The following is a 27,114-nucleotide window of genomic DNA, read 5'->3' as shown; positions in this document are numbered from 1 at the left end:
GCCGTCACTGGCAATTTTCGTTGGCCAGTCATATTTGTCAACCTCATTACGTATTTCAGCACGTCTGGCTTCAATAATTTTTAATTTCTGTTTTTCTATGTTTATTTCAGCTGTGGATGTAGCCTCTTGCAGCTCTTGATTTGTTATAGCTGATACTAGGTCGTCTAAAGGCCCATAGTCTTGCACAGGTGACTTTTTTGGCTCTACTGTAGTTTTTTTTTTATTTGCGACATAGTTGCGTATTTTCTTATAATTGCATCAGTGACCACTTTGGTATTTTTTTGGAATGGTGATTTTTTTTCAAGAACTGTTTGGTAGATGAATTGGGTGTCTTGTGTCAATTTATGGTTTTTAATCTTTTTCAGCTGCTTTGCTTGTTTTTCGATAATACAAGCGGCTTTGTTAGAACTTTTTGTTGGGTTGATTTTGCACTGTAAAAATTGTATCAGTCTTCTTGGTTGGTAATGCATCAGGGTTAGAGACTGTAGTTCTCATCTCACTATTACATTTTTGTGGAGGTTCTTTGTTTGCTTGTTGTGTGCTTTCTTTTTCACAGGTGTCAATGTTCTCAATTCATGGGACTGGGCATTGTTCGGAGACTGACATGCTGCTTCTCATTTAAAGTTTTTGTTTTAATCTGTTTGCTGAGCAGGTTAATGTTATTTTGCAGTAATTATGATCAAATCAAATATGACTGTTTTAATAATTCTTTGAATTGAGTAATGTCAGCACACACATGGTTTGCTTGCCAAGCAAGTACCTTATTTATTTGCAAAGTTTGAATGTCAATTTTATCATTTAGTGTTTTAAAAAAGTTAGCTAATGGTGTGATCGACGTATTCATCGCATTTAGAGCAATTTCTATTTCTTATTTGGTATTGCAGTTGCTACAGGAATATATGCATCAGACTTTTGTTTTTCCGGTTTTCTAGGTGTAGGTGCAACATAGGAGGAAATACATGCAGATTCTGATTCTATGTCAAGACCGGAGGCTCACATTATGCTTCCCTTTCTTTATTTTTAACATATGAAAGAAGCTCAGCAGCAAGCATTTTGTGCACCTGACTGCAAGCACATGGTATGCACAATAAAGGTGCAGTAAAATAGTAAAATACCAACGAAAAACTTCAAAGCACTATAGTTCAGTTTAACACTGCCTCAGAAGGAAGAAAAAAACTCAATTTCCCATGAGGCACTCCATAGTTCAGCCAAGGTCACCAACATGTGACACTAGTCCACCAATAGTCACACAGATGTCCCCATAAACAGTCTTGAACAAGATGTAACTTCCTCTTTCTTTGCTGCTCACAGCAAGAGATAAGTACATTCATGTTCTAGACTGCATTTATGTAATTTTATCCTTATTTATAGTTAATTTGAATGTTTTCATAAACTATATAACAGCTGTTTATTGTTGCAATCCTTGTGCTACCTTTTTATGCTTAAAGCCTGTTTGTTCTGAGGTACGCCTTTCGCGTGCCCTTCAGCCTTAGTGGAACGTTCCAACGCCGGCTTTTTCCTGCCGGTGTCGGAGACCGTTACAACACCCGAAGCGGTTTCCTTGTTTATGGAACGCTGATTAAGCGTTCGCTTTTCTTCATTGAAGAGGGCCGCCTCAGCGCACCCTCGCGTAACATTTCGTTTGGTTTCCTGGCCCGGCATGAGTCTCCGGAGACTTGGGGAAGCAGTTTTATCTCCATTGTGGCCGCGGCGCCACCCGTGGCCACTAGAGGGAGCTTCAGGAAGCTCTGGTCCTTTTCTCTATTTCTGGTGCTTGCAAACGCATTTCCGCTTATTTTCATTGCGGATTTGCGATCGCGAGCGTCAGCAGCTGAATCAATCATCTTAATTGCCTTTTTGACAGTTTAAAATCAAGACAGGAAAGACGTCTGTCAACAGACACAGGAGGTCTGAAGACTGGGATCAGTCATATAATCCTGTCAGTCGGCTAGAGGGAAGGCGTCCAGTGCCCACAACGAATATTAGAGATTAAAAAAAAGAAAAGTTTAAGAAAGGTGCTACATATATTTTACAATTATGGCAGCGCAGTACCCCCTCAGGCAGTCCAAGATTGGTCCGAGTAGGAGGAGGAGGAGTACCAGATAGATGAAGTGGCAATGGCAAATAGCTTTAAAAAGGTACTGGGATCTTCCGTGGAGACCAGTATCAAGACGGCTGTATCAGAGATGCTCCTACCAATCTAGCAGCGCCTGGATAGCATGGAGGAGCACCTACAAGAAACCTCTCCGCCTGGGAGAAAAAGAACACAAAAGAAAGCACCTTTCAGTTGGGGGATGTACTCCGGCTCGTCTGAGTAAAAACTCTGACCCCCCCCACACCCCGAGCCTGCCAGAACCTGCCACTGCTGCCGTTTCGGACACCTTCTCCAGGATGAAAAAGGCCTTTATGAACAGGAAGGAAGCCCCTTCCCTCGATGAACCCTCTTACCCCGAGGAAGACAACAGGAGTATAAGACCCTCAAGCCCAGAGGGATACCGATAGGGCACGGACGGAGAACAAGTTGAAGGAGTATACGATATCGATGATCAGTCTCCTTTTTCCTCAGATGAGGATGTTCAGACCACAGGGTCACGACCCTCAACTTCAGGGATTGCGACAGCCCCCATCCCCAAGAAGTCAGCCGGTGGATAATCCCCTTCTAGAGGGATGTTTGCGCCGGAAGATCTAGTGCATCCCAGATCTACCGACTGGGAACCATCGTCCAGAACAATGGAATATAGCAAAACAAGGTTACGTAAGCCTCTGGATAAAGAGGTTAGAGCCAGACTAATGGCAGAATGCCCTCGCCCCGAGATCCCAGGAAAGGTAGCTTTAACTCCAGAGCTCGACTCTAAAGAAGATCACCTGCCTGGACAAGAATGTTAAAGATCCAAGAAAGGGCATTGACCGTGCCTGGAGGTCCTGCCAGGACAGAGTCCTGGACGTCACTGGTCCACTAGCAAAAATGATGGACCTTGCTGAAGCTGCCATCGACACAGACGACCCAATTGACCCGATAATTCTCTCAGGTTGGGCGCAAAGAGCAATCTGTCTGCTGGCAAACGCCAGCTGCGCCATATCGGCTGAGCGCCGGAAGGGCACCCTATTCAAGATTGACGCTAAGCTGAGTGAGCTAGCGGACACCGATTCAGGTGCGGCAGCCCAAGGTCTGCTTTTCGGCGATACCTTTATGAAGTAGATGTTGAAGTTTGTCGGTACTTTTACCGCCTTAGATAAGGCTCAAGCTTCCAACAAAAGAGTTTTTTCTTCAAACATTTTCTCCAGTGCCGGACGAGGTCGAGGTCGCTCTTCCGGCCGCTACTTCTTCAATAGAAGACCTCAACAATCCAGGGACCAACACCAAGCCTGGCAAGACCGCTCGGACACCTTCTTTCCTTCAAGCGGGCGAGGAAGGGGTCGAGGTTGGAGAAGAGCCGCCAGATACCTGGCCCAGCAACAATCCACAGGTCAGTGTATTTGCAGCAGCGCCAGCACCGCAAGCGCCCATAGGAGGGAGTCTAGCTCTTTTTGCGCATGCATGGGACTCCTTATCCGGGGATGCTTGGGTCAGGGACGCAGCTCGCAGTCTCGCGCAACCCTTTCAAGCTTGTCACCCTGCCCCAATAGCAATGTCCATTGCAGACGAAGTAGCTTTAGACAGCGAAATACAAAGCTTACACCGGAAACAGGCAATTCGCCCCTGCTCAAGCCAGAGCGGTTTCTACAGCCCTATATTTTTAGTACACAGGAAACAAAGTACGCCCAGTGATAAATCTAAGGGCTCTCAATGGACTTCATTGTCTACTGTCATTTCAAGATGGAAGGCATCCACATGCTCAGAGACATCTTGAGACCAAACAATTGGCTTATGCGATTAGACCTGAAAGATGCTTACCTCACGATGCCCATACATCAGGCCCACGTAAGTTATCTGAGATTTTAATGGTAAAATCGGAACTGGGAGTTCACAAGTTTACCTTTCGGGCTCTCTTCAGCACCCTGGGCTTTTACCAAGCTGCTGAGACCTGTAGTGGCTCATCTGAGAGAGCAAGGTGTAATTTATCTGGACCACGATTATCTTCATGGCTCAATCTCAGGAGCTAGTGGAAGAGCAGACCAGGCTAGCCTTAGACCTGCTACACAGTCTAGGTTTCCTTATAAGCTGGGAGAAATCGATCCTTTGTCCATCCAGGAACAGAGTTTCTGGGATTCGTGGTGGACACCCAAGTTTCTCAGCTCCATCTCCCTGCGGAAAAGGTACATTCTACCAGACAGGAGATTTGCAGGATCCACCCCAGATATAATCGAATCAGACACCAGCCGCTCCGGTTGGGGAGCGAGATGTGGTCCAATAGCCAGAGGGGGAACTTGGTCCCCTCAGGAACTACAAATGCAAATAAACTGCCTAGAGCTACTAGCAGGCTCTTTAGTGGTACGCTCCTTTGCCAGAGAGAGTGAGTTGTTGTATCTTGCTTAAAATGGACAACATTTCCGCAGTGAGATACATCAATGATCTAGGTGGCACGAAATCCCGGCCTCTAGAGGAGTTAGCCAAAGACTTGGCATTTCTGTCTAGAGCACCAGATCTCCATAACTGCAGAGTATCTTCCGGGTCTCACAAACGTAGTAGCAGACTGGCACTGAGGGGATCCACTATGCCTTTCCCCCCCTTTACCATGATAGCAAAGACCCTGGCGAAGGCCTGTCAGGAGCTAACAGAGTTAGTCCTCGTAGCCCCGGTCTGGACCTCTCAGATATGGTATTCAGTTCTTCTGGAACTTTCCTCGGATTCTCCAATCCTTCTACCCCATTTTCCGGATCTTCTGCTAGATCCGTCAGGTCAGCGTCATCCCCTTCTACTCCGTGGATCACTGATCCTAGCAGCCTGCAGGATTTCAGGTCAAGGTGGAGAGTCCCAGGTATGTCACTTAAGGGTGCCAACCTCATCGAGGAGAGCTGGGCCCCTACTGCCCTCAAAAGGTACTCCAACTCTTGGAACACCTGCAGGATCTGGTGCCAAGATCAAGGGCTTCATCCAGTTTCGACACCTATAGAGGAGGTCCTCAATTTTCTTGCTTCATTAGTTGAAAGAGGTCTCGCCTGCAGGACAGTCAACGCTCATCACTCGCCAATTTCCACCGGCCACAACCTCATTCAGGGAGTCCCAGCAGGCGAACATCACCTCATTTGCAGATTACTCAAGGGTGTTAGGCTTACAGTGCTACCTTCAACCCGCTATAATAAGCTGTGCGACGTTAATAAAATACTCAATCTTTTCCTTTCATGGCCTCCTAATGAGGAGTTATCACGTACCGCTCTCTCTGGCAAGCTGACTACGTTGCTCTGCTTGGTCTCATGCACGAGGGTTTCGGACGTCAGGGCTCTCGACCTAGAAGGCAGGACTTTCTCTCCTGATGCTATAGTGTTTCACATACACAGGAGAACTAAATGCAACTCAAGGGTGATATTTTACCCCGCCTTTAGAGAGCCGCCAAGCTTTGCCTGGTCAGATGTCTGAAAGTCTATGAGGAGGCCACAGCTCCTCTTAGGAGCTCTCAAAAGGGGCAATTATTGATAGCACTGCGTAAGCCTCACAAAGCAGTTTCTGCCCCAACATTGGCAAGATGGGTGCGTTGGACTCCGACACAAGCAGGCATGGATACTACCCACTTCGGCGCCCACTCCGTGAGAGGGGCTATGGCTTCAAAAGCCTTTCAAGTTGGAGTCCGTTTGGAGGACATCATGAGAATGGCCGATTGGGCAGGCGAGTCAATTTTTAAGCAGTTGTACCTGAAACCAGTAAAACAGCCTGCTTTAATTGTGGTAAGAAAGCTTTAAACAAGCATAATGTGAGCCACCGGTCTTGACATAGAATAAAGATTTTCCATAATAACTTACTAGAAAGTCTTAATTCTATTAAAGACACAGAGGCGAGCATTATCCCGCCCAGCGAGAAATAACAGTGCATGCCACGCTTGAAATTAATTATCATTTGCATGGCGGGAGGGATTGTTGAAAAATGTTTTTCATATCAATAAACTTTAGATAACGCAATGATTTCTCTCCCACCCCCACGAGGGGAACTAGGGTTTCCATACGCATGAAGTAATTATGATTATTTTTGTTTCTTTTCATGGCATCGCCTACAGACAAGCCCGTCTGATCTCCGGCTCGACTCGAATTCTGTTTTACACAAGACCGATTCTGCCACAGTTTCGCTCTACTGGTTTACGAGCAGCCAAGTTCACAGCCTCGAAAGAGGAAGTTACATCATGTTCAAGACTGTTTATGGGGACACACTGTTTATGTGACTATTAGTGGACTAGTGTCACAAGTTGGTGACCTTGGCTGAACTATGGAGTGCCTGATGGGAAATTGAGTTTTTGTCTTCCTTCTGAGGCAGTGTTAAACTGAACTTTAGTACTTTTAAGTTTTTCATTGGTATATTACTATTTTACTGCACCTTTATTATGCACACCGTGTGCTCGCAGTCAGGTGCACAAAATACTTGCTGCTGAGCTTCTTTCATATGTTAAAAATAAAGAAAGAAGCATAATGCTCGCATCTGCTTCTTTAATAGAATTAAGACTTTCTAGTAAGTTATTATGGAAAATCTTTATTCAGCTACATTATTAAAGAAACGTTTGGCGACTGATAAGTTTTACATGTTATTGCATTCAGACACAATCTGGAGATTTTGGTCGTCATTAATTGTTCTATGGCGAGTACTAGTATCAGATTCAACGGATATAGTGGACATTACAGAGTTCAATGAAATATAATCATCTCTTTCAAATAATATTGGCGCTGTTGAAGCATGTTGAATAGTATCAGTGGCATTTCGCGTTACTTCCACTACTTGCTGCGCACTACTTACAGATTGGTGTAGTGAGACTGCTGAAGCTCTTACCAGCTCGTCTAGAACAACGGGTTCACTCAATGTACAGATGCATCCCGCTGATATAATTGAGTCATTTACGGCATTCACATAAAATATCTGTGGAGTGCTGGCAGCAAAAGTCAGATGTAGTTGCTTTAGTTTATTTTTCATCATCGTCGGGAGAGGTGTACATCCAATACCGAAGGATTTGTTTTCGGTCAGCATGGTTTTTCTTTTCCCATTTCTCAGTTCAGCTACTGGCGTAGAGTGTTTTGGTGTTGATGCCGCAACGAGCGAGATGTTGCTTCTCCACGCAGTTCAAAAAGAGCTAGAGCGCTGCCCTACCATGTTAGCAGTTTTTTCAGGTGAGACATGGGAGGGCATGTCGGATTTTAGGGTATATAGCTTTCTTCCCATTCAATGGGGAAGATGTCAAGGAGAAAGTAACCGGGCTGAGTGTAAAAGGAAGCACAGAGACTTGCCAAGCGAAGGACCCACAAGTACCGCCGCCGGACTACCATGGCTTATCGGCAAAGCAGTACTTCAAGGTACTTTGCTTGGTGCGCGTGAGACTCTTATTTTGTAGCTTCCTGTTCAAAGGGGGCGTAGCTTGGCAATTTTCTCCACTAAAATGAGTTAAATAAAACAAAACATGGGTTTTAAAGTTACTCTACAACGTTTTAGAGTTCTGTATCATTGCTCATACGGAATGGATGATATACCATTTGCAGGAGGTTCCAAAAGAGAAATCCGGTATTCGCGTCAAGCAGGAAGACAGCGCGGTAAAAGCACTACTTCAAGGTACGTCGCTTGGTGCAAGATTTTTCCGATTCGCACTTTGATAGAATTTGGTAACCTGTAATGGGTTGCGGCAAAATTATTTTCCGTAATAGAGCCATCATTTTCCATCATATGACAGAAGAACAAGTTACTTACCAACTGGTAGCGTTCTTTCGATTGGATGTTCCTCCAACGTATTCCTCATCTTAGATGTATTCCATCCAGCTTTGCTGCTCTTCTGAAATTTTTTCGGCAGAGGGCGCCGCGCGTCGATGTCGTCGAGTCGATGGTCCCTCGAAGGCCTCCGTCAAGGGCGACGTCATCGGGTGTATAAGTAGCACGTGCGGCGCCCGTTGGCCTCAGTTCTGTTTTTCCCCTCTTTTGTATCTGTGATCTTGTACTGTGTAGATTGTGCCGACAGACCGGTATCAGGCTTGCGAGATTTGAGATGGCAATAACCCAGAAAAAATCTACAGAGGGGTAGGTTGGGAGGGCAATGAGGAATACGTTGGAGGAACATCCAATCGAAAGAAAGTTACCAGTTGGTAAGTAACTTGTTCTTCGAGTGGATTGTGTCCTCCAATGTATTCCTCATCTTAGATAGGCTCCCAAAGCAGTATTTTGCATAGTTCCTCTGGAGGAGGGGTCAGATTTTTTCCCACCAATGCCTTTAGATGGCGGAATAAAGAACTGCTTCTCCAAAAGTCAGCTCCCTAGACTGGGAAGCATCCAGGCTATAGAATTTTGAGAAGGTGTGAAGTGAAGACCAAGTTGCTGCTTCGCAAATGGGCCTTATTGGGACACCTCTTTGAAGGGCTGTGGAAGAGGCGATGCCTCTGGTGGAATGAGCCCTTAACCCTTTTGGTGGGTCTTTTTGTACTAGTCTGTAGCATTCTGAAATGCAAAGCACAATCCAGCATGAAATTGTCTGTTTTGTTACTGATTGACCCAGTTTTCTTCCTGTGTAGCCTATAAACAACTGGTTGTCCACTCTAAGCCTAGAAAGTCTAGAGATGTAAAAGCTAAAAGCTCTTTTTGGGTCCAGAATGTGTAATCTTTCTTCCTCCTTAGAAGGATGAGGTGGAGGATAGAATGAGGGTAAAACAATTTTCTGCCTTAAATGAAAAATCAGATATTACCTTCTGTAAAAATGATGGTTTAACCCTCAATACAACTCTGTCCTTATGGAACACAATATAGGGTGGCCCAGAAGACAGTAACAAGGCTGTTTTCCATGTTAATAATATTAATGGACATGTGTGCATAGGCTCAAAAGGGGCACACATTAAGAATTTTAAGACAAAATTTAGATCCCAAATCGGTACTTGAAATGGGTGAGGAGGAAACGCATTAGTGAGACCTTTTAAGAATTGTGTTATCAAAGGAATTTTGAAGTAGGAGCATTCTTCCGATGAACGCTTGAAAATGGAAAGCGCTGCAAGGTAACCTTTTATTGTTCCGATATTCAGACCTCTATGTGCTAGGGTCAGAAGGAAAGATAGTACTTCCGGAATAGAACATAGAAAAGGATCAACATTCCTTTCCCTGCACCAGTTGCAAAACGTTTTCCAACGGCAACGGTACAGAGACTTTGTTGCTGGCCTTCTTGCCGAAAGCAACACCTCCAAATCATCATCTGGAAGGTTCCAATCCCTGTATCTCAGCCTTTCAGATACCAAGCATGAAGGTTGAGTGTTCTGACCTCTGGGTGTAGAACCTGACCTTCCATTTGAGAGAGAAGGTTCTCTCTCTGAGGAAGACGTACTGGAGGACAATGGACATATCTAGAAGGTCCGGATACCACGTTCTCCTGGCCCAATCCGGAGCAATTAGGATCATGCGGTTCCCGAAGCGTCTCTGCCTCCTGATGACCTGCGGATTGACGGGAACGCCTGTTGGAAATTCCAATCCACCACGAACGCGTCCCCCAGGGCTCCTCTCGGGGGAAATTCCCTTGAGCGATACCTTTCGCATTTTCGGTTGGTACTGGTTGCGAATAGGTCTACCTGAGGGGTTACCCAAAGGGCAAAGCTCTCTTGAATGACTTCCTGAGCCAATTCCCATTCGTGGGATACCGTGCTCTGCCTGCTCAGAGAATATGCCGTCATATTCTCTTTCCCGGCTAGATGAAATGCCGTTAAAGAGATTCCTTCCTGAATCGGCCAATACCAGAGCTGCATTGCCTCTCTGCACAGGGGTAGTGACCCCACAGCTCCTCTTTTGTTTAGGTAGTGCAGGGCCACTGTGTTGTCCGTCATTATCAGGACATTCTTTCCCCTGACAGATGGCAGGAAGGCCTTCAGCGCTAGTCTGATTGCCCTCAGCTCCAAAAGGTTGAAATGTAGTTTGGACTCCAATGGAGACCAACGGCCGTTTATTGTCAAATCGTTGGCTTGTGCTCCCCACCCAAGAGTGAGGCATCCGTCACTACTTTGATCTCTGGCCATGGTTGCCAAAAAGGTTCTCCCTTTAGGATGTTCTCTGCACAGGTCCACCATAGAAGGTCTTGTCTGACCTTGTTCGGAATCTGAAGAAGATCCGTCATTTGACCCAAGAAATGGGACCGCTGAGTCTTTAGAGCCCATTGAAGGGATGTCATCCTCAAGCGTGCCTCTAGCACCAGAAAGATGCAGGATTCCATGAGGCCGAGCAACCTTAAAAAGTCGTAAGCCTGGAGATTTTGGGCATTTTGGAGTTTGGAAACCATCTGAAGAATGTCTTGAGCCCTCGTCTTGGGAGGCGAGCTCTTTCCCAAGGATGTGTCTAATACAGCTCCTATGTACTGAAGCTGTTGGGAAGGTGTTATTTGAGACTTCTTTAAATTGAGGGAGAAGCCCAGTTTGTGGAGGAAGTGGCAGGTGACTTTCAGATGATCCAGTGCTTGCTTGGCAGAGCGCGCTTCGATCAACCAATTGTCCAGGTAGGGGTAGACATGAATCCCCCCTCTCCTGAGGTGCGCTGCCAACACTACCATTAACTTGGTGAAGACCCTCGGGGCTGAGGTCAACCCGAATGGCAGGACTCGAAACTGATAGTGTGAGTCGCCAACTACGAACCTCAGGTATTTTCTGTGTTTGAGATGAATCGGCACATGAAAATAAGCATCCTGGAGGTCCAATGACACCAACCATTCCTGGAGTTGAAGGGCCTGAAGGATCTGAGAAAGGGTAACCATCTTGAACTTGTCCTTCCCGAGGAACTTGTTCAGGTTTCTTAAGTCCAAGATGGGTCTCAGTCCTCCGTCCTTTTTGGGGATCAAAAAATATGGGGAGTACCAACCCTTGTTCCTCTCCGCTGCAGGCACTGGTTCTATGGCACCTTTCTCCAGCAGGGTTAGAACTTCCTGCTGTAGGAGCGGGTTTGAAAGTTTCAACGGGTGTCTCCCTGGTGGATTGCTTTGAGGTTGCTTTAGAAAAGGGAGGCAATAGCCTTGGGCTATTATTTCTAGAGCCCAAACATCTGAAGTAATGGCTCGCCATTCTTGCAGATGCTGCGAAAACCTGCCTCCTACAGGTGTTTTGTGGTGCAAGCCCTCAAAATGGTTTTGTGGCGGATGTTGCAGCTGCTGATGGCAAAGAGGCTGCAGCTGGAGCTGGCTTAGCACGTTTTCCTCATCCACCACGAGTGGCCTTTCTTTGGCCCCTTTGACTGGCCATTCCTCTCGTCTTCCGTATGAGGTGTAATAACGATAGGATCGTCCCCTCCATGATTGCCCTTGCGCACGAAAAGGCTGAAGATTTGGCCGCTGCTTTTGAGGACTGCAACCTCTCAAGGCTCTCGTCAGCCTTGTTGCCAAAAAGGTGAGACCCGTCACAAAAGGCATGTTCAGGAGGCGGTTCTGTACGTCCGGTGCAAAACCCGACTTCCGTAACCACGCAAACCTGCGCATTACCGTGCTATTGCCCATGGACCTGTTTACACTATCCGCAGTGTCCAATCCAGATTGAAGGGATTCCTGCATGGCCGCCTTTCCATCTCTAACGATGGCTAGGAAACCTTCCCTTTCTTCCCCTTCTGCCGCCATTGCGATGCACTCCCACAGAGTGTACAAAAATTTTGCCAAGGCACATGTGGAGTTGGCAGATTTTAATGCCATGCTCCCGGCTGAAAATACCTTCCGTGCCCAACCATCCACATGCTTTTCATCCCCGTCTGGAGGGATAGACGGTTACGCAAGTTTGTTGGAAGCTGTGGCTGCCTGTATGACCAAACACTCGGGAGTTGGATGTTTTGACAGATAGCAGGGGTCGCTACTGGCTGGGTGGTATTTTGATGTGAGGGATTTATTTACCGGAGGAATAGAATCCGGAGTTTCCCAATTCTTGGCCACCCTGTTTTGTAAGGCTGCATTAAAAGGTAGTACTGGGTCTTCAGTGGGACCATGGTCCAATATGTCTGTTAAATCGTCCTGGACGAATTGGGCTGGTGGTCTAGCCCATCCCAAGTAATCTACCACCTTGGTCATTAACTGACGGTAAGATGGACTGGCATGCTCTCCTGGATCTGGTCTACCAAAGTTGCATTATGTAATGACTCCACCAAATCCCTCATTCTGCTTTCCTCGGATATCAAGCATTCTGGGACATTTTGGGTGCCATATTCCAGTCCTAAAGGTACATCTTCCTCCTCGGATCTCTCCTGTTCCTCAGAAATTGAGGTCAAGGATTTGAAAAACTCCTTCCTAAGGAGAGGCTTGAAAACCTTCTCTGGGAGAGGAGGAGGAAGAGGTGTAGTACCAGGTTTTGAAGAAGATACATGTTTTGTAGTTTTCTACTTCTCTTCTTCTGGCTGCCCTGGCTTGGTTGGATACTTTGGCGCCGAAGGTTTCGGCGTCGATAAAGGCGTCGATGACATAGTGGTCGTCGACAGGGTCTGCTTCAAGGGTGTCGAGGCGGCCTTCGACGGTTTCCCCTTCGAGGTGTGATAGGTCTCAGATGGCGTCGGTGACCTCGAGCGGTCGACTCCACTCGAGCGTTTACCGCTCGACGTCCTGGAAGGTTCCCTATCATTCCTTTTACGATCACCCGGGCTCGAGGGCGCGCAAGTGTCGGAGCGATGACGCTCCCGGCCGGCTTCCGAAGAAGGCGCGGACCAAGGCTCCGCCTTCTCAAACACCTCCATCATTTTGACCCTGAATGCTTCCCACTCTTCGGTAGACAAATGTTTTGTGGGGTATTTCATTTTCAGAGACTCGTCTGACGACGAGGTGGAGGGAGACCTATGGCGTCGTTTCTTCGACGTTTTCAACGAAGACAACGAGCGATGAGAATCGCTTCGGGATCTAGATCGATGACTTTCGCATTGAGGAGATTTTTCCCCATGGGGTCTCGACTCGATCCTTCTGACCTACCTGCAGCTTTCCTCTCCTTTCTCGCAACTCCTTCCCCGTCATCGCCTGACACTTTGAACAGGCCTCCATGTCGTGGCCTTCCCAGAGACACCACAAACACTCGTGGTGCGGGTCTGTGATCGACATTTTTGAGCCGTACGACTTGCATTTCTTAAAACCCGATCTCGGGGTCGTGGTCGGCGTCGATGACGAGGACATAATTACTTCTCGTTATATTTTATTTCTTGACAGAACTCGAGGCGCGCCGAATGTCCGAAGCAACGTAACTGCGGAAAAACAGAACTGAGGCCAACGGGCATCGCGCGTGCTACTTATACACCCGATGACATCACCCTCGGCGGAGGCCTTCGAGGGACCATCGACTCGACATCAACGCACGGCGCCCTCTGCCGAAAAAATTTCCGAAGAGCAGCAAAGCTGGATGGAATACATCTAAGATGAGGAATACGTTGGAGGACACAATCCACTCGAATAGAGTGATTGCAGCCCTAGTTCAGCTCTTATTGCCGCCATAGGTGTACATCTTGGTAATTTGAATAGCCGTTTCCAAAACATACTTTCTAGTTTCGTCAAAATTTTCCACGCTAGATTCAACATTACTTCACCTCCGTACGGTAATGCTGGTATAACTTTTTGGACATAAAAAGATCTTACTGGATGTAAAGAAAACTTTCCATAGCGGCCATTCTAGATTGCTCCTGTGTACTTAATCTTTTAACTTTCAGGTGGAGTTCTTGCTCCCAGTTCCGTTCAGCTATTCATTGGTTAAATCTGATCCCCAGGTATACTATTTCTTTGACTTTTTCTAGTTTTTCATCACCAATCCTCTAGTTAAATAGTTTGTCTTTTAGCTTGTTGGTTCCTCCATTCGTGACCATTTTTGAATTACTGATGTTAATTTCTAAGTCATTTGACTTCAAGTAGGCATGTAAGTCCGTCAACATATGCTGTAGGCCAATTTATATCTGATCTATTAAAACAATATCATCAGCATAGCATATGATTGGAATTTCAACATGGATTAGCTTCGGTGGAAATGTTCTTGTGTTTCTAAGACTATCTGGGAGAACTGCTATATAGAGCTTAAAGAGCGTAGCCGCCAGGGGCCAACCCTGTTTAACACCCTTTTGGTCTGGATGTCGGTTGAGAGGAGACCGTTGTTGTTTATCCTGATTCTCGTGGAGGTTTGATCATGTAGGGCCATTATTGGCTGCAAAATCTCACTCGGACAGTTCCAGGCTCTAAGTTTGATCCATAATTTAGCTCTACTTACTCCATCAAAAGCCTGTCTTAGGTCTATGAAGGCCAAATGCAAGGTTTCTTTGGCTTTGATGGAGCGAAGTTTCAGAAGGGAGAGTATGTACAAGTTCATCTCAGTTCCTGTTTGTTTAGTGAAGCCTTTCTTTCGACGGTCGATAATGTGATGTTGGTCAGCCCAGTGGCTTAATTTCTTTTGCAGGTCACTTGCGAACAGCTTTCCAATGGTATCAAGCAGAGCTATTGGCCGTTAGTATCCAGGATCATTTCTCGATCCCTTTTCGAAAATTGGAACTGTAATACTAGTTGTCTAAGTTTCAGGGATTTTCTCCGAGTTTTTGATGTTGAGCTTTATTCTACTGATCCGGCAACTCCATGTCACTATATCTTTTTTTAAGTGGATGTTGGTAATCCCATCAGGGCCAGCTGGGTAGGAAGAAGATAGTTTTGTTATTCTCATCCTAATTTCCTCTTCATCTGTTAGCACGTCCCACGTCAAGTTGCATTGGAACGCCTCTCCCTCATACAGGTATCCTTGCTCCCAAATACTTTTGAATGATGTTGCACCCACGCAGCCTCGGAGATTCCACACAACAATCTGCTTTGTTGATTAAGGGTTTGTTTATTAATGATGGTCCACAGATCCCGGTGTTTGAATTAGTTAACACACACAGCATTAGCTCTCCTTGTTCTTGAGCTCTCATTTTCTTAAACCCATCAAGCAATGCCTGGATCTTTGTTTCTGGGTTTTTACTAGCGATATATGATGATCTGGATGTTCATACTTCTTGATTAGTCTTAATTCTTGTCTCAAACCTTTCCTCTTCGCCACTTCTTCGCTATACTGATGTTTCGGCTCTAGGAGTGGAAGTTTTCGACCTGTCATTTTGCTTACATATTCCTTCAACAGTGGTGTGTAGGAGAGATTGCCTTGCCGCTGTCATTTAGGGAATTATAATTCTTGTGCAATCCCAGAATGGCCTTCTCCTCAGTTGTAGGCGATTACCACCTTGGTTGATTTCCATTTCATTCAGGACCTTATTAGATCTTTCTTCATTAAGGACTTCCTGCCATGTAAGTCTCATGATGTTTCTCATGATGTTATGGTTGCTGCTTGGTTGATTTAAGATTTCAAACTGGGCCACATGTTGTAGTGGCACTTGATGATCCATATGTAATCAATGATGGACTTTAGCATACCGTTTGACCATATATGCTGACCCGGAATATCTCCTTCCACCTGCCCATTTAGCATGTACATATCAAGCTCTGCCATCAATTGCAACCATTGTGCTGTATCAGAGTTACCTCTAATCTTTGATTCAATATCCAGCCGACCGATTTTATCGATACATTTGATGTTCACGTCTCCAACTATTAATACACGTAGGAGAGGATCTTTTCCTAGTTCATTTTTTATTAATGTTGCCACTTTTATTATTAGGTTCCCAGTCTTTTCTTGGGTACGATTCCAGTATATATTAACAATCAATTGTCGGCAGTTTGCTCTTTTCAATTAGAGCCCATTAGCCAAAGGTCTTCATATTGCCTTTATCGATGCTCTGTATATTCATACTTTGTTTTATGAGAAATAAGAGCCCACCATAGGGCCTTCCATTTCGCCCTTTTTGCGCTGGATTCATTAGTATCTCGTAGTTTGGGCAAACCCGTTTTACTTGTACCCAAGTCTCTTGTAAACAAATTATTGTGGCATTTTCCAATTCCTTGGCCGTTTTATTGAAGAGGTGCCTGAAACCTCTAGTGTTCCAGGGCATTACAAATTCTCCCTCCCCCCCCCACTAGATTCTTTTTTGGCTAATGCTGGTTAGAAATGGACAGGGCAATTGCAATCCAGGCCTAGTCCCCAAGTTGATTTTCAGAACATTTAAGATCTTTGTTCTGTTTAGCAACTTGTGGTCCCATCGAGACATTTTTTAACGTGACCTTTATATTCTATCTTTGTGGGGGCTCCTCCTTGTTTAGTAATTTCTGAACTTTGGAGTCTCTTTCCTTTGATTATACATCTGAAATTCGCACACAATAGTGTTCAACCTCATAGCCAAATTTTAGAAGTTTATGAGCAGAGCTTAACAGGGTATCTTTTACTTTGCTAGAATTCAGATGGAGAATCACTCGATCAACTCTGACTTTGTCCACATATTCCACCACCATTATATCATCTGTATCGATCTTTCTTGACGAGCGTACTCCATGAAATAAGTGCAGGACGTTCTTTCTATTTAAATTCGTCGAAATCTGTTCATCCTTGATGTTCGTTACTTTCATTTTTAATTTGTCAATACCTCTTGTACATCACAGCTTTATCCTCCTTTTTTGTCGTCACTGCCTTTCCTTGAGCACTGGCTTTTTTTTTTGGGGTCCAATTAATTTTCGTAAGAATGGTCGGCCTCTTCCTTACCACGTGCAGATGTCTAGGGACCTTAAGTTCATATTTTGTACGTTTTTCTTCAACGATAGCAAGGGGGAAACACTTGAGCTAGAATCAGTGGCAGAATCTTCATCCGAAGGATCTTCCTCCAAGTCTCTTTTGAAGGATATAGTTTGTATCAATATCTGTAACTAGTGTAGCTATACCCTTGCTGCCAGTTGTCAACGCATTTTGGCTTTCTTCAATATAAAAAGATGCATCGTCAATTAGATCATGCGTTTCATGTATTTCATCATCTTTTCATTCTCTTGGTTGTCATCAGACACACTCAGTAGAATTACCTCTTTCCCAGGCTTCGGCCTATTCATTTTGACTTTGACGCTGAGCTCCTGAGCTCATTTTAAGGATCTGGCGCAGGGGTGTCTGGATATTTCTAAGAAAGGCACAAGAACCCGTTGCTTTCTTCTTCGGCTCTGAATTAGAGCTTTTCGATTTCCTCACCACAAGATGGGTGCCCGCAGGGAGGCTTCAGGATTTTCCTTTGTGATGTCGCAGCATTCATTCCAACAATCTTTCTCCTCCACGCTGTTGACTTTTTTATGAAACACAGTATATGTTCTATCAGGAGGACCATTCTTTGTTTCTTTTTCATTTTTAGTTACTGGCTTTGTCCTTCCTTCAGCTATTTATTTTCTTAATTTGCGGGACTCCAATCGAGGGTGTCAACTCAGACGAACACTAGCTGCTGTCACACTCTCGTGTCTTTTCATGGCGTCTGCAACTGACAGGGCTTCTGGTGGTTTATTGGTCAATATATGCGCAACCTTTGCGCATCCCGTCGATTTAAGTTGGCTCAGAGGTTGCTTTAAGCACAAGCAAGCATTTATCCCTGGCAGTTGCTTATCCACAGGGCATATCATTGACCTCGCTTTCTGCGTATCCGGATGCACAACTTCGGACCCATGAATCTTTTCACGCTTTGTCTGTTGGCATTCTTCTTTCATCACCTACAAGTTGTATTGCTGGTCTCTTTCATTTCTCTAAACTAGCTTCCGTATCCATGTCATTGAATCTAGGGCTCTGGAGTTTGCGGCAGATTCCTCTTGACTGCCAATGGCTATGTCATTTAGGCGTCTTTGCCAAGTGGCTGAAGCTTCTGCTTCTCAATTTATATGTTTGTCTATCTTAGACGTAAAGAATTCAAGATAGACAAGTTTTGAATGTATTACGACCAGCATTGTGGCATTGTCCTTCACATTCTCGCTTATTGATTCATATAATTTGGTATATGGTCCAATGAAATTGATAGCGCAGCCATTACATGTTTATGAATCTGCATTCCAGCAGCTATTGACAGGTTGTTTTTATCAACTAGCTGCTGCAACTTTTCATCTCTTTTCTTTGTATTGAGGCACTGCACCTCACTATGTGGGTGCAGACTAAAATAATTCTCGTCGCTATTGATTCCTGATGTATGATTGATGCTTCTGCCAGTTTGGGCTGTCGACTTTGACATGTTAATAGCTGCAGCAAGTGATTCTCTTTTGGGCCTTAGGTCTTCTCCCTCTGAGTCCTCAATATGTATTCAATGAGTCTTTGTCGCATGAATGTTGCTTTGTGCGGATGCTGGCAACTGACCTTCGTCCCGGTCTGTCTTTTTACACCTGGTAGATCTGTTATCTTATTTGTCAATCTTTTCTCTTGGTCACTCAGGGCACCTCCTCTAGATCTTATAGATCGGTCGATACACTGGCTTTGGTAACTATCAATGTCTTCAAATTGCATTTGATTATTTTGAGAAACAGCGTGAGCTCCTGTTAATTGGCCCTTGCTGTCTTTCACTCTTATATTCATTGTTTTAATGAATCAATGTCACCATTCTAGTTCACAGAATTCATCAGCTATCAAAGTTTCTTGCAGACTTAAACTTTGTTTGTTAGTGTTCCTTCCTGTCAATGGTGTGGACATTTGAATCTTTGCTGATTGTTGGTCAGTGTAAATCCCCTCCGTCATCAGTTGTAAAGTGCTTACTCCCCCCTCCTTTGGATCAGCTGGGGTAGATTTTTATGGACTTGGGATGAGTCACTCTTCTCATCTGTCCACATATCCCCATCATCCCGACCAGGTGTACGATTAAATGCGTCCTCATGCCATGGACGCTGTACCGATACGTCGTTATGAAGCGATCTCTGGCCATCCTTATGGAACTCACAGTTCGCTTGCTTATTTATGTCTACATGCTCATCATGCACGGCATAATTTCTGGCGACAAGTTTGTGAGTTACTCTTGGTTTAAGCATCTGTGATTGTGGCTCATATGCACTTTGCTGAACCGCAGCAGGGCGCACCTCCTTAACTCCTACGGATGCAAGGTGATTTCTTGGCTGATCAGGTGTAACACCTTGCTCCTCAACCCTCGCTTGATGCTCAGAGTGAGGGACGGTGGCACTCGCTGTCCTTGCACTCCTTTACCTTTCTGCATTACCTCAATGAGTGGTGTTAAGCACAGACTTCTATCCATCTCACAAACCCCCTTTTCTTTGTCGCCTACAGCCAGAATAGCTGCATTGGTCTGTTTGCCGAGAGTTTGTTCTGGACCATTCTCAGCTGTTTCCAGCTCTCCTTCAATCAATAATGATCTAATTGGGAACAAATTAGTCTTAATCGTGTAATTATTCACGTGTTCTCCCTGTTCGTTCCTTGAACAGATAGCGGTCTCTTGCGATGCGCTTCTTCTCAAGGGACTACAAGTAATATTCTCCACCCCTGTCTGAAAGACAGACAGCTCATTCACTGTAACCGAAAGTTCTAATGTAGCACCGGGAGGGGAGTGATCCATTCTACACTCCTCAGCTGTTGCCTAATACACGTCCGCCTCTCGAATCAGCCCGCAGTCCATTGCCGAGCCAATTTCAATCAGCTCGGCATCTGTTACATTCAAGCAATCTTGGCTTCTGGTGCCACAACGTGAACTTCCCACATTTGTGTCCTGCTCGTCTAGTGTTTGCCCAGTAGACAAGCAGCACTCATTCACATTTAATACAGATTGTGAGTTAACAGCGAGTCACTTACCAATAGCCACCTTGCGCCTGTTGCCTTCGCCTTCTCCTTCTCCCGATTAGCATTCTGCAGTGCTGGAAGTAGGGAGGATTTCTTGCTTAGATGTGCATGGGTGTTATGTCTTCGGCCTCCTTTGTTGTCCTCTCCCGCCGTCAGACTGGAGTGTGACTGGAGTGTGACTGGAGTGTGACTGGAGTGTGACTGGAGTGTGACTGGAGTGTGACTGGAGTGTGACTGGAGTGTGACTGGACTCCAACCCCGGACTCACGCGCGGTGCTACACGCCTGTGATGGGAAGGTGGAGTCAAAAGCTTAAAGAGACAGTTCCTTTTTCCACAACGCAGAGTAAATGAAGCACAATCCAACAGGATAACAGTCTTCTCTTGCTACTGACTGGAGTTTGACTGGACTACAACCCGGACTCCGTGTCTTTTTTAGGCCACCTGTGACAGCAAAAGTGGCCTTTGTTAGCATGTGGTATATTCATTTGTGGAATACTGCAGCCATGGCCGCGGGGGGAGGGCTGATCCTGGGTGCACGATTGAACTTAATCCTTCATACCCATTTAGAACCCGTTCCTGAGCTACACTGCCAAGTATAACAGGTACTAGACCTGTCCAAATTGACTGCACATACTAGAGCGGATCAATCTGTGGGGAATGAAGGAAGGTGTGCGGTTTATGGGGAATCCACTAGTCCAAACAGGGATCTTAGGTAATGGTAGAGGTGATTGGAGGAGGACAATTTTTCAAAATTAACAAGTTTTCTATTTGTTGTTTGATAGAACCCCCAGGCTTGAAAACAAAACATGTTTAAAAAAGGAAAAAACAAACACTTCAAATTCCAGATCACTACTTTGAGCAAGGAGTGCTGTTGGAAGGGGATTGGTGAGAGGGATTTAGGGCGATGGAAGCAGATTGGACTTGGGCACAAGAGAGGCAGACTCGGCACACACAAGAGATAAACGCTGTGAAACCCTCACAGGTTTGTTTAAACTGTTAAGGAAAATTTACCATCTTACCACAAAGTCCATTCCCTGTGTCGATTGCATCACATGCACACTCAGTATTTTAGGCTAATAAACCTAAATTATACTTTAGCTGCCTCCCGTTTGTAGCCCCCTGCAAATCCATGGCCCCTGTCCCTCATTTCTTCTCTTTACAGTGCATTTCTACAGTGTTACAAGTACCACAAACAGGCTGGTAGCAGGATTACCTTGTTAAAAAAATGTTTCATTACACCTTTGCGCTCCATAACTTCACTGGAAGGTACCCTTTCAGCCATAGTGCAAAAATAGTGTCTCCTTGTGGCTTAAACCATGTACTTGTTCATTGACTTTGTGGTCGTCTTCCTCTGTGGTCTGTAGGAAATAGCCATAAATGGGCATACGTGGCCATATTTTTGTCGAAGGCTTCTTAACCGAAGCCTGATAAGGGCTGTGTGTGCTTGCACTGGATCAAACTGGTTATTGTAGCCAGACAGCCCTATATAAACAAACTAGCCGGAATAAGGCGAGTGTTGCTGGGGAAGGTCGCGGTCAAGGACAGACTGACTCATTAATTGGTGCAGATCCTTCCAGTAGTGGGATGGGGTGACCCCCAGCCTATGAATTTACCTATAAGGAGGGGACATGGAGCCATTCTGTAGTAGAATACCAGAGCTAAGGATCCAAAGAGGGATTCTGGAGGACTGCTGCAGAAGCAACCATCAGCCAAGGTAACCACAGCTAATGCGACATTCCAGGTGCCTGCCTTCCTTAGACTAGGAGGCATCAATAGTATAGAGTCCTGCTCTGCTGTCCTCAGCTCCCGGGAGCTCAGTACCTGTAGACACGCTTACTGTAACCTCGAGCAAAGGAATCTTCCTGTAACTAAGACATTGTTCTGCAACAGCACCTCAATGCCCTTGGGCTGTTAGAGTGTGCTTTACAAATGTAAAAATAAATGAATAAAAAGAAGAAACTTTGCGCTTGTTGCTGACTTGTAATGGGGACACCTCCGTTGCATGGACCTTGTCTAGGTATGCAGCTGTAAACCTACCAAAAACCCTTTTAAGGGCACTGGAACCTGCCCCGTCTGCTGGTGCTGTCCTCTGCCAAAGAGATGAAACTTCTTGGTGTCTCAGACGCTCCACCTCCCCCCGCCGGTCCTGAATTTTCATGCCTGCTGAACCTGTGCAGGGTCATGCAACTCCTCGCTGAGATCAAAGTGCCCTGGGCGTCTTACAGCATCGGGGGAGCCATTGCAGAGTCCTTCCTGCGGTTTCAGGCATGAGGTGATCCATTCTTGAATGTATGCTAACTCAACCCTTAACTGCTGACTATCCAGAACCAGCTATCAAAGTTGTCACCCCAAAGAAGACTATACCCAATGCCTTCAAATGACTGAGCCAAAGGTGCAAGTAGTGTTCCCCAATGGCCCTAACATACATGGGGTTGTTTTAATTGATTAGGGTTTGAGAGGCATAAGTGCATAGTTTTTTTTAAAGTCCTACTTGTCCCCATTCATTCCAATAAGTACAAAGTCCAAACCTGCAGCTACCTTGGTCTAGCTATGGAACCAGAGCCTAGGTCCCCATGGATGACTGAGAGGTAGCAGCTGCCTCTTCCCAAGAAACCCAACCGACATATACTATGAAAGTACCTAATTGACTCCAAGATTACCGGTGCAGAGCACACTGTTTCCTTTGTGAGCACTGTTATATTACAAACGTTCCCTAAAGTAATCAGATACAGGTTACTAACCTTGAGGATTGCTGAACTTTACATGAGAATACAGCTTGGAGTTGTAAAGCTTAGTGCGGATGTGCCTTATACTCGTATAAAGTCTACATGAGGTTTTGTAGCATCTTTTTCCCTCCACTTCAGGTCACGGGTACAGGGTTAGTACTTATCCTGTGTGTATCTAAAGTGTGGTCTATAGCCCAATGAGTACAAAAACCCAATTTTGTACATATGTAAATATTGAAGGAAGACTGGGTTTGCCCTCACACAAAATCAAAATAGAAGCATAATTTGCTGATTATATTGAGTGATTTTAATCAACAACGTTGCAGCCTGACACGTGTTTCGAGCTTCATGTTCTTCTACCGAGGCTGTTTACAAAGTGTAGGTGAAAATAAATATTGCACATTTGCATGGTGATCTGTCAATCAATACATGTGTGACCATAGGCTTTTTCAACTTTCATTTTTGATCCGGTTAAGTAATAGGTTTTGATACAATAGGATTCCCTAATTGGCTCCCCCGCTTGTATGTAGTCTCTGGAACTCGTCACTTGTATTTAATAATAAAAAAAAGTTTCAAAAAGTTTATAACATGAACGGTCCCCTGTTCCGTATGTCCCAGTTGCTACTTCAATATGTGCATCTTATGGGCCTTGTCACATTCAGCCCACAATCTACAATTCCCACACGCACACGTTACTTCCAATAACCCATCTATCCAAATGGGTTCCCTCATTCGCTGGTTGATTATACTTCTAAAGATTATTAATGACTATTGCCACTCTCTCATATATTTCATTCTGCACTGTTTCGTTTCTGCACAATTGCAGAGCACAACACTAGTTCAATATGGCGGCTCTTCTACCGCACTGTTTGTGTTGGCATTTGGCCTTTTTTGCTGTTGCCGCCCCTTTCTGTTCCATTCAAGGATGGACACAAAACCTCACACGAGCGGCTCCATACATTTCATTTAGCAGCGGACGCGCTGGTAAGTTATCGCTTAGTTTGTAGATGAACCCTAACCTACACGGGGACCCTACTCAATTCTGTGTTAGTCTAGACGAAGGCCGGAGGCAACATTCAATTGGCTAAGTGATGCTTTTCCCTTGCTCTTTTTCTCTTTATGGTTTGTTTACCACTTGGACTTTGGATACATTTCAGCATTGCTCTGATTGACCAAAAACGTTCTCCGTGCAACTGCAAGTTATTAGTACGTTGACATTATATATTTTCTCAAATTTAATTATGTGTTACTCTTGCTCGTTGTGTCTGCCAATTTGGCGTTTGTTAAAATTAGTTCAACTTTTCTTCAAAATAAAATACCTTTTCATATATTCTTCTTGCCTTATAGGGAGCCCACATAATACTACTTAAATCTATTTAAGGTTCAATACCTGGTAAGCCCATTTTTATTGACTTTTAAATTTCGTTGTCCTTTGACTCATTTTTAATTCAATTTAATTCAATGCGTAATTATTTCCATTAGCGCGAGATTTGCAGATTGACCAAAATTAAGGTACCCCTATATAATTTGGACTTTACCCATGTGCTTTTTGGCTGATCACCATTGCAACCCTTTTTCCTCAATTAATGTTCTTTATTTATTTTCTTATTTCTCTTCATAACCTGATTTCCTTTGACAAACAATGCCGCACTTCATTGGTAATATGTTTTTTACCTCATGTTTAATCCAAATGTACTATCTGTTAACTTTCTATCTAATTACTATGGCATTGTGGTTGTCTCGGCCTCTCATTTTATTTTACTTGTGGTTGGCACACCCAATTTGCTCCATGTGTTTTGGCTCTGGGTGCTTGTGTTTGATTTTTACTATTGTTTTTGAAAATGTGTAATATTTATTTTCACCTACACTTTGTAAACAGCCTCAGTAGAAGAGCATGAAGCTCGAAACACGTGTCAGGCTGCAACGTTGTTGATTAAAATCACTCAATATAATCAGCAAATTATGCTTCTATTTTGATTTTGTGTGCGCAGTGTGAGAGCAAACCCAGTCTTCCTTCATTGTTTACTTTGTGGGTAATTTGGCAGGTTCCCACTATCGCTCTCATCCGCAGCCCACCAGCAAGCACCTGTACTTGCCATCCATGCGCTGTACCCTCCAGGGTTTTTTTTCTGCCACTTTTCTTGTTTATATGTAAATATTGACTCACTTACATTTTAGTATCTTAACTAATGCACTTGTTGCTAGATATAGTGTTTTGTACTTGCCTGTGTAGAGATTATATTGCTTGTCAAGCACACATGTTTGTTAATCGTACTTTACACCAACCAAACCCTTGATCTCCTCCGTCTCAACCAAACTGTTCGCTCGACCTCGTTACCAAGAGAGGTCCCACAAAGGTTTGCTTTTCAGAAACCTACAGCAGTAGCTTGTGAAAAACCTCCCGACACTCCCGAAATGTTTTTGGGGTACACTACACTAAAATTATTTTTAGGCGTTTTGGAGAAAATAACAATGGGAATTATTTGATAAGGGTAACACATGATTCTCAACATGGAGATTGCAAATTGTGCTAAGCGATCTATATTTGAGACCTATGGCTTTGCAATGCACTTTTACGGTTTGCTTTATGTCAAGGGTACTCTGATACCGATATGTAATCCTGAGCAGTTTTAAATGCTGTTGAGTTGTTTTGTTGGAAAATTGCAATTGAAAGAGCTACTAAAAAACGGTGTACTAGCACACTCAAACAATTCATGGCACTAAAGATTTAGAAGGGTGCAACAAAAAATTATGGGCAATGCCGGAGGGCCGCCCAAGGCGAGGCAGAGTAAATGATGTTACCATCCGGCATGCTAGGAGAGGGCCAGCTCCCGCCTCCACGCCTGCTCCTCTCCCCCACAAGCACAGAGACACGCAGTCTCTGTCACACAAAGCCGAGGAAGGGTGAGGTGTGAACAAGTGCCTCACCCTGCCTCCAAGCAACAAGGTGCTAAGCACCTATGGAAAACCAACAGTCATGCAGGGCCCAGGTTCAAAGGCCTGCCCCCTCCTCGGGGGGCCAGACATGTCGGCTATCCGGCTGGGGGCTGGCGCACAGCCCCCACTACTATACACATCAAAGACCCAGGGCTTCCCTGGGTCTTATAAATAAGAGCATAATGCTCTAAGAAAACAATCTGTTTGTGGACCCTGAACGGGGACCCAAACTGACAGGCGGTTCGCTGTTCACTCAGCGTCTTTCAACACTTTGCTTCTTTACCACAAAACCCTCCCACCCTACAAATAAGGGAGATGAACAAAGGAAAAGAAGTACAGGGCACTGTATGGTGTCCATGAGAAGGCGGCACGGGCCAGAGGGGGTAACCTCAGGACCTGATGCCCAAAAGTATGATATTATTATGATATATGATTATTTGTTATCTGCATAACCATATCTGTACAATAAAATCCTGCAGCCTTTTATTGCCAACACTTGACAAATGTTGTGAGACAAATCATTTCGGGTGAGGGTCGGGGTCGGCCTACAATGATGCATGCATATGGGTTCATCAGTTATTGAAAATATGTGTCACATACCTGTTCCATCTGCAAAAGAACTCTTCTTGATCATGTTTCCAAGAAAATATTCTTGAATATTTAGCTTCTAAAAAAAAAAAAGTTACACATTAAAATGTTCTATTCCATTAATTCAAACATCAATTTTACACTATTACTTAGAAACGTGAGAAAGTTAAACTTGAGTCATGAAAGGAAAATTCCTCCCTAATGGAAAATAACATGCATTACTCACCGTAATAGCATTTCTGATGATTCTATCTGATTACATTCACATGCTGTGCATATGGTCCGACATCCAGTGGTAACCGCGCAGTATTGCATCTTGTCTTTCAGGGACCGAAAGGGGACGTCGGCATAGGCGTGTCTGTAACACTATCCCCATCGTGACGTGTGTAGGACCCAAAATCCCTCATGCGGCGAGGTCCCTCCGATTGTATTGTTTCTGCCATGAGGGAGCCCAAGGGTATAGTGAGTGAGTACATAAAGAGAGAAAGTAGTAAAACGTCTATGTTCCTTCCACCCCAAGCGGGGAGGCAGGGAGGGCGCATGTGAATCCCAGCACATACAATCATCAGAAATGCTATTACGGTGAGTAATGCATGTCTTCTGAAGCTTGTTAATCTGCTTAGAATCACATGCTGTGCATAGACTAGCGAGCAGTACCCGGAGTTGGAGGTGGGTTGTGAGAAGGAACAGTAGAGAAACGATGTCTTAGTACTGCTTGTCCCACTTGAGAATCAGACCTAGAATGAGTGTCTAGGCAATAGTGTTTTGTAAAGGTGTGTACAGAACTCCAGGTTGCCGCTTTGCAAATGGACTCAAGGGGAACATTTGCAATGAATGCTATGGATGCCCCAGTGCCTCGAGTAGAGTGTGCTGTAGGCTTGAAGGGCAATTCTCTCTTCGCAAGAGTGTAACAGTGTGATTCATTTGACAATCCACCTTGAGATCGCTGATTTAGAGACAGGATCCCCTTCTCTACCAGCTACCACTGAAACAAAGAATTGTTTAGTCTTCCTTAGTGGTTTAGTTCTTTCCAGGTAAAACAGGACTGCCCTGAGCACGTCTAATGTGTGAAGGCTTCTTTCTGCCATTTTAGTAGGGTTCTGGAAAAAAGTGGGTAGTTCGATTGACTGGTTCACATGGAACTTC

General features: G+C 44.8%; 1 protein-coding gene across 1 annotated transcript in view; it reads right to left on the bottom strand.

Annotated features, from left to right (window-relative positions):
• Window positions 1-27,114, bottom strand: part of ERLEC1 (endoplasmic reticulum lectin 1) — a 1,019,547-nt gene that overhangs the window by 714,802 nt on the left and 277,631 nt on the right. The window contains exon 5 of the mRNA XM_069608229.1: window positions 25,981-26,047. Coding sequence (XP_069464330.1) covers window positions 25,981-26,047 — 67 coding nt within the window. The remainder of the gene's footprint in view (window positions 1-25,980; window positions 26,048-27,114) is intronic.

This window comes from Ambystoma mexicanum, chromosome 4q (genome assembly GCF_040938575.1).
Source record: "Ambystoma mexicanum isolate Mex_15411 chromosome 4q, UKY_AmexF1_1, whole genome shotgun sequence".
Lineage (NCBI taxonomy): Eukaryota > Metazoa > Chordata > Amphibia > Caudata > Ambystomatidae > Ambystoma > Ambystoma mexicanum.
The sequence above is the reverse complement of the archived record's forward strand: the minus strand, read 5'-3'. Positions and strand labels throughout refer to the sequence as shown.